This window comes from Saccoglossus kowalevskii, chromosome 3 (genome assembly GCF_978046115.1).
Source record: "Saccoglossus kowalevskii chromosome 3, keSacKowa6.1, whole genome shotgun sequence".
In the NCBI taxonomy this organism is placed as follows: Eukaryota; Metazoa; Hemichordata; class Enteropneusta; family Harrimaniidae; genus Saccoglossus; species Saccoglossus kowalevskii.
The window spans coordinates 25,006,041-25,022,724 of record NC_140643.1 but is presented as its reverse complement, the minus strand read 5'-3'; the positions used below and the strand labels follow the sequence as shown (position 1 = coordinate 25,022,724).

General features: G+C 36.1%; 1 protein-coding gene across 1 annotated transcript in view; it reads left to right on the top strand.

The window, feature by feature from the left end:
* The first annotated feature begins 5,157 nt into the window (after positions 1-5,157).
* The window catches only part of LOC102809676 (uncharacterized), a 48,208-nt gene continuing 36,681 nt past the window's right edge, over positions 5,158-16,684 (top strand). The window contains exon 1 of the mRNA XM_085496962.1: positions 5,158-5,265. Within this exon, the coding sequence (XP_085353088.1) occupies positions 5,214-5,265 (52 nt within the window). The 5' untranslated portion in view covers positions 5,158-5,213. The remainder of the gene's footprint in view (positions 5,266-16,684) is intronic.

Sequence of the window (16,684 nt, the reverse complement as noted above, 5' to 3'; positions counted from 1 at the left end):
TCATGTGACAACATCAGTCATGTGACATCACCAACCCAGGTCATGAACTGTACGGGGGTCAGTTTTCATTGAAGCTGAAATTCCCCAAATTATTTTCAATTTTTGGAATGTTATATTTTATGAATTTACCGAAAATACATGGAATTGTGAAAAAATGTCGTCTGCAGTGCTCGTTCGAATTTCGAGTGAACGCGAAATGTTGTAAACAAACTATTACTACTACCGGTAGTAGCATATGTCAATGTGTGCGCAAAATTCAATTGTATGCAAATAATGTTAAATCGATCAATACAAAAACCTCAGTGGTCTGAGCAAAAACTTAAACAATTACTTTCTTGACTGCCAAATTTAAATTGTTCGCTTGAACTATTGCTATAAATTGCAATGTATTTGTTGGTTCTGGGGTGTTGTATACAGTGAAGGACAGAAACCCGTTCCTTAGTTTACAAATGTACTCATAACAAATTATGTATATATATATCAGCTTTCACTCACATTCAAACTCAACTTTGAAGTAATCCTGAACAACCAGATTTATATATGATACACACGTAGGGCTAATCTTGTTATACTGTTCAGGGGAGTCTCAACAAACACCCCAAAGTACCGTTTTCTGCGAGTTTTTGGTCTTGGTTTTCACCGCGAGGGTTGCCAGGCGGTAGAAATTGCCCGGATGTCCGCCCCCGAGAATACCCTAAATTGATCATAACCCAGGATTAGAGTGCCCATGGATAACCCATTGTCACGGCCGTTGTCGTCATATCCTCATTTGCACAAAGATAAAAATACAATAAAGTCGTACATAAAAAGGGTAATTTAAAAATTGAAGCAGAAAATTTAGGCAGCTGGTAAGTTTTTTTAACTTCTTAAAGTTTAGCACTTGAATATATATTTACTGAGACTCATTAGACTATGATTATCATTGTTGAGACTACAATTTAACAGGAAATAGCATTCATTCTCGATTTGATTTTCTGATTTCCAACTTCTGACCAATTTATCAGCCTGTATCTGTTAAGATTGTGTGCACCGATTCTCAATTGAGTTAAAAGGAGTTCTATGTAGTTTTATTGTAGCAACAGGGACGTATTTTTCCACACCAAAGAGCCCTTTAAACTGACTAAAGGTTCTAAGGGAATCACCAGTTAATTTGACCGAGGGGGTGCCGGTGAATTTCACATGTTATTGTTAAATAATCACAAGTCCCCCTAGGTGTATATTAAAAATTGGGCTGTCCCCCCTTAGAAAAAGACAAAATATGATAGCCCCCCCCCCCCATGATTTTTTTTTAAACAATAAAGATTTACATTAATGAATCGTTGCATGCTTCCAGGTTCCAGCTCTTCTGCCTGACCTCGTCACTACAGTTTAAGGAACTATTAAGTCATCAGTCTCTATTTCCTCTGCACTGTCAACGAGATCATCACCATCAGAGTCCTCTGAGTCAGTTTCGTCAGTGTTGTACATTCTGGTGTTTACAGTTTGTAAATGTTCAGTGATTTTATGTGTTTTTGCTTGATCTGTATATGATTTTCTGATTACATCACTGGTAATTGCTTTTATTTTGTCTTGTTTGTTCCCTTTTTTTGGTAGCTTATTATGGTCCAGGTACTTATCCAACTCAGCTACTGTCAATGTTTTTAGTGTCCCATTCAACACCAAAGAAATCCAGTCATAATCACTATGACTTTTTTCCTGCTTCTTTTGTTGTTGTTTCTTTCTACCTTTTCCCCTAATGGTTTTCATTTGCTTTAGTGTGGTAAGGTGTTGTAAATAGTCTATGACATATTGCTCTTCCACTGCATACTTAGAGGAAAATTCTTTGATGTTCTCAGTATTCTCCAAAGATAAAAGCCCATTTTTGAAATTCTGCGTGATGTTGAAACGCGGCTGCCAATCATCTGGCTGTCTTCTTTCACTATTACTATTCACACATGGGGTCTCATGCACGCTTAAGAAGTGGTACGGCCTCTCACTGTTTGTCACTGGTTGGGGAAAGTTACTCTGACTTATTTACCAGTTATGGAAGACGCCTAAAACAGTGGGCTATTGAACAGACGGCTTACAATGACAGCATGGTGAGTGAACTGCAGTCAATCTACTGAGTTCATGGCAGATCTTGATAAAACACTGACTTGGTTAAGAAAAGAAAACAGGAGAAAAGTGAAGAAGCGAAAACGAGATCGTTTTGCAAGAGGAGTTACAGCTTTTCGCTCTCAATTAGTTTTATTATCCAATCAAACGCCGCCATTCACGCACTTTTCCCTGCCGTGATCCGACATGTTCATCTATTTCAACAGCCTAGGAAGTCAATTCACTTGCACGCGGTTATCTGTGATTTACGATTCCCGCCCGCCCGTTGGGGCGTCGCCCCTCCCAAACCAAGCTGAAAGCATTTGTGTATGATTTTTAACTTTAACCGCCGCTATGTATGTCAGCAAAATTTGCCCCTCAAATGCAGGACATGGCGTTTCAAAATTACTCCGGGGGAGCATGCCCGAGTAGTAAGGATGGTGAGCAGATTTCACCCCTTCAATTCAACATTTCGTGTCGCCGCCTCTGTCATCGACTCATTATATAATTTGTTATTATTTCTCTATTTCATTGATCGCTATACTTCAATGTTTTTATTTTAATTTTGAATCTGTTTTTTTTTTTCACTCAGACGATCGATGAAATACGTCAGTATGAACATACGCAGTGACCTGACAAATACTACAAACCAGGTGTCAAACTCGACTTTGACAAACCTCGAAATAGACATTGAGATCGCGTAGAATTCCGTGGCAATGGATGTCGGCACTTCAACCGACTTCATCGACCACAATACAAACGACTCTGATTTGCAGTACATAGATGATCGTGGCGACCAGCTACACAAGAAGGGATGTATTTCGTATCTTTGTGGTGCAGTCTTCCTCGAGAAACAAGTACATGAGTGGCAATTTAGTCAAAGGCGAAAAAATTGAATAAGAATGTGCCTTATAATATAGTATAGTATAGTATATTTTATTTGACACAAAATAGTGCATGGAAAATACATCATCTATGGCCAATATACATTACTTTATAAACGAACAAACAAATAACAAATAAACAAACACTGTAAAAATATAAAATAAATATTAGAAAAAATGTTAAATATTAGAAGTTTAATTTTTGTTTTCTGTTAAAATATCATTGACGAATTTTTCCAGGCTGTTGGTAATCAAACCATCATTTGAACTTAAAATTTGTTTGAAAATGTTTTGTTCTGATAATGTTAGTAGACTATCATTATACAATGACAAAGTATTAAACAATTGTGTACGACTAGTTATTAACCTTTGGTTCTTACAAACCAATAATGCATGTATTTCATCACCAATAGCCTTGTCTTCACACAAATAACAAATTCTTTCCTCTGGGGGCATGCCTTTGTAAGTTAGCCTTTCAATTGGCAGTGTATGAGCAGAGATTCTAAATGTGGTTATACTTGTTCTACAAGTTCTACAAGTTCTAGATATGGCTCAAATTCATATTTTGATTTAAATGTCTTGTAAATGCGTAATTTATTATTTTCTATTTTTTGGAAGGCTGGCAACCACTTGTTATCAATATAGGTTTTCTGTAATTTCATTTTTGTTTGTATACTATTGAATTCTGCATTATCATGTACATTTGATATTTCTTGTAATTTGTACACAAATGTTGTCGATGTGTTGCCATTTAGTTTGCTTTCTGACTTGAATGCACATTGAACCAAAAGGCTACATTTTGAATTTAATTTTCTGCTTTGGTATTTTAGCATTTGTGAGAATATTAAATTCATTTGCGAGAATATTAAATTCATTTGTGAGACTATTAAATTCATTTGTGAGAATATTAAATTCAGAATGTAGCCCTGTACATTATCGGGGGGGGGGGGTGAATTTCCTGGTATAGGTTACAGGAAATGAAAGACATTTTACGTTTTAACAGGAAATAATATGAAAGTTACATTTACAGTAAACAATTGGTTTTTTTCTCCACTTTATAGATAAAGCAAATTTCTAATTACATTTTTATAACATATGTGATAATTGTGTGGAGACTGTTAGTCTGACCTAATTAGACGCCCACTGTTGTTGCCACACCCACAGTTCTTTCAACCAATCACATCCCGGTGTTAATGTTAGTAGTTTGTTTGTTGTTTAATTATAATCGAGTGAAGCGAATAAACAGTTGAGTTATTGTATCGTACGGCAAACTTGTCTTCTCGAGTTCTCTATTCCGGGTTTCTACGAACAACCGACTCCAGTCGCGTGCCCATGCGCACAATTTGTGTTTGAGAATCAAAATTGGAAATTGCGTGCAAATTACGACATTTAATGTGGAAAATGCTTTATACGCTTACAAAAAATAAGATCTTTGTAGTAAATTGTACAAATTACGAACGAATAAAAGCTGATTGCATTTTACACATTGCCTATGTCTTCGAATTTAAGTTTTTTATTCATTTAAATTACTTTATTACGAAAATAAAAACAATTGAACAGATTACAGCTTACGAAAATACCCCTTGCCGACCCTCATTATCGGCAATGGACACTGACCAGCAAGTTCCCCTTTATTATACGCCACAAGGGGTATTTGGGTATGCAAATGAAAGCCTCGTTTTAAAATACATAAAAATAAAATTGGCGCAGATTGAGTTAGTATGGTCCCCTGCTCCAATTTCATGCTGGGATAATTGTATAGTGTATTTTATTATAATGATAATAATAAGGTACCATATGTTAAAACAACAAGAATACTAGTGTGATTATAACTATAATGTGATTTTTAGACTTTAATAATGATGGCCAATGATTTCAGCTCTTCAGCCAAGTTTGCAACAGTTTTTAACCGCCTACAGCGTTGGAATTGGGACAGGGGACCCGACTAAGATTGAGTTTTGAGACTAAGATTTTACAGTGTGACAGTGTGTGTGTGTGTGGGGGGGGGGGGGGGGCGCCCCCTCGGGAAAATGTGCGGGGGTGTCGCCCCTCCAAAACTTCACAGGCACTATAAACGCCTGTATATAATATATTTTCGTAATCAGTATTCGAAATGTTCACACCAGACGATACACCCCATTGTCCTCCTGGTCTAATGTTGTCACTTTCTAGGAATTGCTGACGCGTAACGAGCTCTACAGCAGTGACGTCACTGGTATAATTTTCACCACGAACGACGATTCACTACAAAACAAAATGGCAGCTTCTCGCTCACTTGCACTATTCATGGTAGTTGTGATTGCAACAGGTAATTATATAATTTATCAGTCACATTTGTTCAACGTCAACGTGTCCAAGTTCTCACAGAGCCACGACACAATTTTGACTTTGGAGGATTAGATATGATACAGCAGACACTACTTGTTGCGCAGTGAAGGCCCAGTGCCTAGGGACAGAATGGGAAACCGGACCGAGACGAGACAAGACGGACCGACCGACCACTAGTAGTTTGATGACTTAAAAAAAAAGGTCGATACTCAATCGTTTCATTTGTTTAGGTTTGTTTTAGGTATGTCCCATTGTCATAAAAAGCTTATTTACTGTAAATAATGTAGTTGAAAATAAACACTACATTATTTTCCTGAAAACTACTAATTCTAGTTACGAAAATTCATTAGAACGTGGGAGGAGCCCGGAAGTAGAACTTTCTACCTTCCTGTTCTCAATTCTGTATCATGTTACCCGATCATTTTGCCTGAAAGGCAGCCAAGACAGAAGGTCAACAGAAGAAGATTTAACCAAATTTAAAATAATGTTTGTTTTAGCCGCTTGGTGACCCCAATTCATCATTAGCGCCCCCGGGTGCGGCCTCTATTGTTGGAATAGCATGGGAACTAGCGCTTCAATCTAATTTTTTGTAATAGTGCGCCCTCAACGAAACAATTTTATTTCCTTCCAATAACTTGGCATGGTCTGCCCAGGGAGCACATGGGGGGGGGGGGGGGGTTCTCTGAATAAAATATGATACACAAGCTAAAGTAAAGAAAACATGTAAAAGGGGTGTTATTTAGTTATTTGACGCATATACTGTGTTTAGGGTTGAATATTTAAAAATATATACTTGAATGTACCAGATGTAACTTAGAATATAGTAATAAAGTGTGAAAAAGGGAATCTCATGAATTCATGTTTCCTCAACTTGGAAACGTTATGATTTTAGTATGTATATAGGGTATCTATTTTAAGGAGTATAATTTCACAAAAATAAGTATGTGTTTAGAGGCTTCTCTGAAAAGCTATACTTCAGCATGGGTACCAGGTCTGACTTGGAGTACCCCCTCTGGAGGTCTGTGGCGGTCGCGTTGTGCATGTGCGAATTTTGTTTATACAAATAATCTATTTTCTGATATGCTGAATTGTTACGGACATTGAGTTACGATAGCATCGAGTTACAAAAATTACCAAGACGAATTTTGATTTACGAGTGAAATGCATTTTTGTTTTCATTGAATATACAGTACATGTTTAGTTACTCAAACTTTAAACAGTCAACCGAATGTTTAGTTACTCAAACTTTAAACAGTCAACCGAATGTTTAGTTACTCAAACTTTAAACAGTCAACCGAATGTTTAGTTACTCAAACTTTAAACAGTCAACCAAATGTTTAGTTACTCAAACTTTAAACAGTCAACCGAATGTTTAGTTACTCAAACTTTAAACAGTCAACCGAATGTTTAGTTACTCAAACTTTAAACAGTCAACCGAATGTTGAGTTACGAGCAACATAGATTTGTTATTTTCTTTTACGTTTTATGTTAACAGTTAGTTAAAATTCGAGTTACTAAATTTTACTAAGTTTTCACAATTAAAAGTTATAGTCACAATCCAACAGAAATTAAATTACAGAGCATATAACTAGCCCCAACAACTTCATGGCACCCACAACTGTTTGAAATGCAATAAGTAGTTTTCTAATTTGCGGGTACTTTAGCTAATTAGTTTGCCAAATAAGAACACCAAAAATAAACTAAGTGCATGTTTGTATAACCCCAAGATTTTCAAATGTGGTTGAAATTCAGCAAGCTCTAATTATTCTACGTGTCAAATTATATACTGTAGAATACTTTATTTTTGCTTGGAATTTATTTTCACTATTTTCTCTGAAGGGATGATTCCGTGAAAATAAAATCCAGCGAATATACTTTTTTTCCTATATTTCATATTAAACTCATCAAAAATCAGTGAAAATAATTTCCAAGCAAAACGCCCAAAAATCCTTTTCAGCAAAAATTAAATCCAGCGAAAATAAAGTATTCCACAGTATACAATGAACTATAATATATGTATAAGTATGTGTTGTTGTAGCTTTGTTCTACATGTATTTGTTTCAGGAGGTGATTGAATTTGATCACCTGAACTGTGATTTTCACCGAAAGTATAGTGCCTCGCATACCTGTATTTAGTTAATAATAAGAGAAGCAAGGTTTGCACTGACATGTCTTCACAGAATGATATTCTCTCTCAAACTAATACACCCACAAATCCATGATTGGGTTTTGGTTTGCACAGCTGCAGATAATGGGGCACCAATAATGGTTGAGTTGAAACACAAGTTTGTCATATGAACAGAAACATTGGTGCTCTGCTGTAAGCATTGCAAACATTAGACTCAATGTAACTGTCATTGGTAATTATGCATGGTTGTTTTGCTCAGGGATGTGCAGACCTGATTAGTTTCTTATTACAATCTGTGCATATTAATTGCCTAATTTGCATATTAATTAACAATTGGTGACATGACGAGTGGTTGTTTTGCTCTGATCAAGTCTTATCAGTAGTAACCAATTTTAGGAATTTTCATTTGTTTCTAAAAAACCATTCAACAGATTTCAATGAAATAATGCATGCTCCGGGATAATGTGCAGACCTCATTACTTTTGGGTTTGCATAAATTAACCAGTTTATATGTGTTCCACAGATATCTGGAGTATAACATCTCATCAAATTTCAATGAAATTTGGCACATATGTACTTTTGAAGATAATCACAGATCTGATTACTTCAGGGTTGAAATCCATGTTTATTGATTACTTACCTTATATAAATGGGTTCATGTGACCTCATTAATTATGCATAAGTGTAATATCGCAAGCACTGCTGCAGACAATAAATGCAACTAGTGCTATAAATGAGACGTTAATATACACAACTGTATTCACTGCTGCAGATAGTGACATGTAACCAGTGCTATAAGTGAGACGTTAATATACATAACTGTATTCACTGCTGCAGATAGTGACATGTAACCAGTGCTATAAGTGAGATGTTAATATACATAACTGTATTTACTGCTGCAGATAGTGACATGTAACCAGTGCTATAAGTGAGACGTTAATATACATAACTGTATTCACTGCTGCAGATAGTGACATGCAACCAGTGCTATAAGTGAGATGTTAATATACATCACTGTATTCACTGCTGCAGATAGTGACATGTAACCAGTGCTATAAGTGAGACGTTAATATACATAACTGTATTCACTGCTGCAGATAGTGACATGCAACCAGTGCTATAAGTGAGATGTTAATATACATAACTGTATTCACTGCTGCAGATAGTGACATGTAACCAGTGCTATAAGTGAGATGTTAATATACATAACTGTATTCACTGCTGCAGATAGTGACATGCAACCAGTGCTATAAGTGAGATGTTAATATACATAACTGTATTCACTGCTGCAGATAGTGACATGTAACCAGTGCTATAAGTGAGATGTTAATATACATAACTGTATTCACTGCTGCAGATAGTGACATGTAACCAGTGCTATAAGTGAGATGTTAATATACATCACTGTATTCACTGCTGCAGATAGTGACATGTAACCAGTGCTATAAGTGAGATGTTAATATACATAACTGTATTCACTGCTGCAGATAGTGACATGTAACCAGTGCTATAAGTGAGACGTTAATATACATAACTGTATTCACTGCTGCAGATAGTTACATGTAACCAGTGCTATAAGTGAGACGTTAATATACATAACTGTATTCACTGCTGCAGATAGTGACATGTAACCAGTGCTATAAGTGAGACGTTAATATACATAACTGTATTCACTGCTGCAGATAGTGACATGTAACCAGTGCTATAAGTGAGATGTTAATATACATAACTGTATTCACTGCTGCAGATAGTGACATGTAACCAGTGCTATAAGTGTGATGTTAATATACATAACTGTATTCACTGCTGCAGATAGTGACATGTAACCAGTGCTATAAGTGAGATGTTAATATACATAACTGTATTCACTGCTGCAGATAGTGACATGTAACCAGTGCTATAAGTGAGACGTTAATATACATGTAACTGTATTCACTGCTGCAGATAGTGACATGTAACCAGTGCTATAAGTGAGACGTTAATATACATAACTGTATTCACTGCTGCAGGTAGTGACATGTAACCAGTGCTATAAGTGAGACGTTAATATACATAACTGTATTCACTGCTGCAGATAGTGACATGTAACCAGTGCTATAAGTGAGACGTTAATATACATGTAACTGTAGTCACTGCTGCAGATAGTGACATGTAACCAGTGCTATAAGTGAGATGTTAATATACATAACTGTATTCACTGCTGCAGATAGTGACATGTAACCAGTGCTATAAGTGAGATGTTAATATACATAACTGTATTCACTGCTGCAGATAGTGACATGTAACCAGTGCTATAAGTGAGATGTTAATATACATAACTGTATTCACTGCTGCAGATAGTGACATGTAACCAGTGCTATAAGTGAGATGTTAATATACATAACTGTATTCACTGCTGCAGATAGTGACATGCAACCAGTGCTATAAGTGAGATGTTAATATACATAACTGTATTCACTGCTGCAGATAGTTACATGTAACCAGTGCTATAAGTGAGATGTTAATATACATAACTGTATTCACTGCTGCAGATAGTGACATGTAACCAGTGCTATAAGTGAGATGTTAATATACATAACTGTATTCACTGCTGCAGATAGTGACATGTAACCAGTGCTATAAGTGAGACGTTAATATACATAACTGTATTCACTGCTGCAGATAGTTACATGTAACCAGTGCTATAAGTGAGATGTTAATATACATAACTGTATTCACTGCTGCAGATAGTGACATGCAACCAGTGCTATAAGTGAGACGTTAATATACATAACTGTATTCACTGCTGCAGATACATGTAGTGACATGTAACCAGTGCTATAAGTGAGATGTTAATATACATAACTGTATTCACTGCTGCAGATAGTGACATGTAACCAGTGCTATAAGTGAGACGTTAATATACATAACTGTATTCACTGCTGCAGATAGTGACATGTAACCAGTGCTATAAGTGAGACGTTAATATACATAACTGTATTAACTGCTGCAGATAGTGACATGTAACCAGTGCTATAAGTGAGATGTTAATATACATAACTGTATTCACTGCTGCAGATAGTGACATGTAACCAGTGCTATAAGTGAGACGTTAATATACATAACTGTATTCACTGCTGCAGATAGTGACATGTAACCAGTGCTATAAGTGAGACGTTAATATACATAACTGTATTCACTGCTGCAGATAGTGACATGTAACCAGTGCTATAAGTGAGATGTTAATATACATAACTGTATTCACTGCTGCAGATAGTGACATGTAACCAGTGCTATAAGTGAGACGTTAATATACATGTAACTGTATTCACTGCTGCAGATAGTGACATGTAACCAGTGCTATAAGTGAGACGTTAATATACATAACTGTATTCACTGCTGCAGATAGTGACATGTAACCAGTGCTATAAGTGAGATGTTAATATACATAACTGTATTCACTGCTGCAGATAGTGACATGTAACCAGTGCTATAAGTGAGATGTTAATATACATAACTGTATTCACTGCTGCAGATAGTGACATGTAACCAGTGCTATAAGTGAGATGTTAATATACATAACTGTATTCACTGCTGCAGATAGTGACATGCAACCAGTGCTATAAGTGAGATGTTAATATACATAACTGTATTCACTGCTGCAGATAGTTACATGTAACCAGTGCTATAAGTGAGATGTTAATATACATAACTGTATTCACTGCTGCAGATAGTGACATGTAACCAGTGCTATAAGTGAGATGTTAATATACATAACTGTATTCACTGCTGCAGATAGTGACATGTAACCAGTGCTATAAGTGAGACGTTAATATACATAACTGTATTCACTGCTGCAGATAGTTACATGTAACCAGTGCTATAAGTGAGATGTTAATATACATAACTGTATTCACTGCTGCAGATAGTGACATGTAACCAGTGCTATAAGTGAGATGTTAATATACATAACTGTATTCACTGCTGCAGATAGTGACATGCAACCAGTGCTATAAGTGAGACGTTAATATACATAACTGTATTCACTGCTGCAGATACATGTAGTGACATGTAACCAGTGCTATAAGTGAGATGTTAATATACATAACTGTATTCACTGCTGCAGATAGTGACATGTAACCAGTGCTATAAGTGAGACGTTAATATACATAACTGTATTCACTGCTGCAGATAGTGACATGTAACCAGTGCTATAAGTGAGACGTTAATATACATAACTGTATTAACTGCTGCAGATAGTGACATGTAACCAGTGCTATAAGTGAGATGTTAATATACATAACTGTATTCACTGCTGCAGATAGTGACATGTAACCAGTGCTATAAGTGAGACGTTAATATACATAACTGTATTCACTGCTGCAGATAGTGACATGTAACCAGTGCTATAAGTGAGACGTTAATATACATAACTGTATTCACTGCTGCAGATAGTGACATGTAACCAGTGCTATAAGTGAGATGTTAATATACATAACTGTATTCACTGCTGCAGATAGTGACATGTAACCAGTGCTATAAGTGAGACGTTAATATACATGTAACTGTATTCACTGCTGCAGATAGTGACATGTAACCAGTGCTATAAGTGAGACGTTAATATACATAACTGTATTCACTGCTGCAGGTAGTGACATGTAACCAGTGCTATAAGTGAGACGTTAATATACATAACTGTATTCACTGCTGCAGATAGTGACATGTAACCAGTGCTATAAGTGAGACGTTAATATACATAACTTTATTCACTGCTGCAGATAGTGACATGTAACCAGTACTATAAGTGAGATGTTAATATACATAACTGTATTCACTGCTGCAGATAGTGACATGTAACCAGTGCTATAAGTGAGATGTTAATATACATAACTGTATTCCCTGCTGCAGATAGTGACATGTAACCAGTGCTATAAGTGAGATGTTAATATACATAACTGTATTCACTGCTGCAGATAGTGACATGCAACCAGTGCTATAAGTGAGATGTTAATATACATAACTGTATTCACTGCTGCAGATAGTGACATGTAACCAGTGCTATAAGTGAGATGTTAATATACATAACTGTATTCACTGCTGCAGATAGTGACATGTAACCAGTGCTATAAGTGAGATGTTAATATACATAACTGTATTCACTGCTGCAGATAGTGACATGTGACCAGTGCTATAAGTGAGATGTTAATATACATCACTGTATTCACTGCTGCAGATAGTGACATGTAACCAATGCTATAAGTGAGATGTTAATATACATAACTGTATTCACTGCTGCAGATAGTGACATGTAACCAGTGCTATAAGTGAGATGTTAATATACATAACTGTATTCACTGCTGCAGATAGTGACATGTAACCAGTGCTATAAGTGAGACGTTAATATACATAACTGTATTCACTGCTGCAGATAGCAACATGTAACCAGTGCTATAAGTGAGACGTTAATATACATGTAACTGTATTCACTGCTGCAGATAGTGACATGTAACCAGTGCTATAAGTGAGATGTTAATATACATAACTGTATTCACTGCTACAGATAGTGACATGTAACCAGTGCTATAAGTGAGATGTTAATATACATAACTGTATTCACTGCTGCAGATAGTGACATGTAACCAGTGCTATAAGTGAGACGTTAATATACATGTACATAACTGTATTTACTGCTGCAGATAGTGACATGTAACCAGTGCCGTAAGTGAGACGTTAATATACATAACTGTATTCACTGCTGCAGATAGTGACATGTAACCAGTGCTATAAGTGAGATGTTAATATACATAACTGTATTCACTGCTGCAGATAGTGACATGTAACCAGTGCTATAAGTGAGATGTTAATATAGATAACTGTATTCACTGCTGCAGATAGTGACATGTAACCAGTGCTATAAGTGAGATGTTAATATACATAACTGTATTCACTGCTGCAGATAGTGACATGTAACCAGTGCTATAAGTGAGACGTTAATATACATGTAACTGTATTCACTGCTGCAGATAGTGACATGTAACCAGTGCTATAAGTGAGATGTTAATATACATAACTGTATTCACTGCTGCAGATAATGACATGTAACCAGTGCTATAAGTGAGATGTTAATATACATAACTGTATTCACTGCTGCAGATAGTGACATGTAACTAGTGCTATAAGTGAGACGTTAATATACATAACTGTATTCACTGCTGCAGATAGTGACATGTAACCAGTGCTATAAGTGAGATGTTAATATACATAACTGTATTCACTGTTGCAGATAGTGACATGTAACCAGTGCTATAAGTGAGATGTTAATATACATAACTGTATTCACTGCTGCAGATAGTGACATGTAACCAGTGCTATAAGTGAGACGTTAATATACATAACTGTATTCACTGCTGCAGATAGTGACATGTAACCAGTGCTATAAGTGAGATGTTAATATACATAACTGTATTCACTGCTGCAGATAGTGACATGTAACCAGTGCTATAAGTGAGACGTTAATATACATGTAACTGTATTCACTGCTGCAGATAGTGACATGTAACCAGTGCTATAAGTGAGATGTTAATATACATAACTGAATTCACTGCTGCAGATAGTGACATGTAACCAGTGCTATAAGTGAGACGTTAATATACATAACTGTATTCACTGCTGCAGGTAGTGACATGTAACCAGTGCTATAAGTGAGACGTTAATATACATAACTGTATTCACTGCTGCAGATAGTGACATGTAACCAGTGCTATAAGTGAGACGTTAATATACATGTAACTGTAGTCACTGCTGCAGATAGTGACATGTAACCAGTGCTATAAGTGAGATGTTAATATACATGTAACTGTAGTCACTGCTGCAGATAGTGACATGTAACCAGTGCTATAAGTGAGACGTTAATATACATGTAACTGTAGTCACTGCTGCAGATAGTGACATGTAACCAGTGCTATAAGTGAGACGTTAATATACATGTAACTGTAGTCACTGCTGCAGATAGTGACATGTAACCAGTGCTATAAGTGAGATGTTAATATACATAACTGTATTCACTGCTGCAGATAGTGACATGTAACCAGTGCTATAAGTGAGATGTTAATATACATAACTGTATTCACTGCTGCAGATAGTGACATGTAACCAGTGCTATAAGTGAGATGTTAATATACATAACTGTATTCACTGCTGCAGATAGTGACATGTAACCAGTGCTATAAGTGAGACGTTAATATACATGTAACTGTATTCACTGCTGCAGATAGTGACATGTAACCAGTGCTATAAGTGAGCTGTTAATATACATAACTGTATTCACTGCTGCAGATAGTGACATGTAACCAGTGCTATAAGTGAGATGTTAATATACATAACTGTATTCACTGCTGCAGATAGTGACATGTAACCAGTGCTATAAGTGAGACGTTAATATACATAACTGTATTCACTGCTGCAGGTAGTGACATGTAACCAGTGCTATAAGTGAGACGTTAATATACATAACTGTATTCACTGCTGCAGATAGTGACATGTAACCAGTGCTATAAGTGAGACGTTAATATACATGTAACTGTAGTCACTGCTGCAGATAGTGACATGTAACCAGTGCTATAAGTGAGATGTTAATATACATAACTGTATTCACTGCTGCAGATAGTGACATGTAACCAGTGCTATAAGTGAGATGTTAATATACATAACTGTATTCACTGCTGCAGATAGTGACATGTAACCAGTGCTATAAGTGAGATGTTATTATACATAACTGTATTCACTGCTGCAGATAGTGACATGTAACCAGTGCTATAAGTGAGACGTTAATATACATAACTGTATTCACTGCTGCAGATAGTGACATGTAACCAGTGCTATAAGTGAGACGTTAATATACATGTAACTGTATTCACTGCTGCAGATAGTGACATGTAACCAGTGCTATAAGTGAGATGTTAATATACATAACTGTATTCACTGCTGCAGATAGTGACATGTAACCAGTGCTATAAGTGAGATGTTAATATACATAACTGTATTCACTGCTGCAGATAGTGACATGTAACCAGTGCTATAAGTGAGACGTTAATATACATAACTGTATTCACTGCTGCAGATAGTGACATGTAACCAGTGCTATAAGTGAGACGTTAATATACATGTAACTGTATTCACTGCTGCAGATAGTGACATGTAACCAGTGCTATAAGTGAGCTGTTAATATACATGTAACTGTATTCACTGCTGCAGATAGTGACATGTAACCAGTGCTATAAGTGAGATGTTAATATACATAACTGTATTCACTGCTGCAGATAGTGACATGTAACCAGTGCTATAAGTGAGATGTTAATATACATGTAACTGTATTCACTGCTGCAGATAGTGACATGTAACCAGTGCTATAAGTGAGATGTTAATATACATAACTGTATTCACTGCTGCAGATAGTGACATGTAACCAGTGCTATAAGTGAGATGTTAATATACATAACTGTATTCACTGCTGCAGATAGTGACATGTAACCAGTGCTATATGTGAGATGTTAATATACATAACTGTATTCACTGCTGCAGATAGTGACATGTAACCAGTGCTATAAGTGAGACGTTAATATACATAACTGTATTCACTGCTGCAGATAGTGACATGTAACCAGTGCTATAAGTGAGACGTTAATATACATGTAACTGTATTCACTGCTGCAGATAGTGACATGTAACCAGTGCTATAAGTGAGATGTTAATATACATAACTGTATTCACTGCTGCAGATAGTGACATGTAACCAGTGCTATAAGTGAGACGTTAATATACATGTAACTGTATTCACTGCTGCAGATAGTGACATGTAACCAGTGCTATAAGTGAGACGTTAATATACATAACTGTATTCACTGCTGCAGGTAGTGACATGTAACCAGTGCTATAAGTGAGACGTTAATATACATAACTGTATTCACTGCTGCAGATAGTGACATGTAACCAGTGCTATAAGTGAGACGTTAATATACATGTAACTGTAGTCACTGCTGCAGATAGTGACATGTAACCAGTGCTATAAGTGAGATGTTAATATACATAACTGTATTCACTGCTGCAGATAGTGACATGTAACCAGTGCTATAAGTGAGATGTTAATATACATAACTGTATTCACTGCTGCAGATAGTGACATGTAACCAGTGCTATAAGTGAGATGTTAATATACATAACTGTATTCACTGCTGCAGATAGTGACATGTAACCAGTGCTATAAGTGAGATGTTAATATACATAACTGTATTCA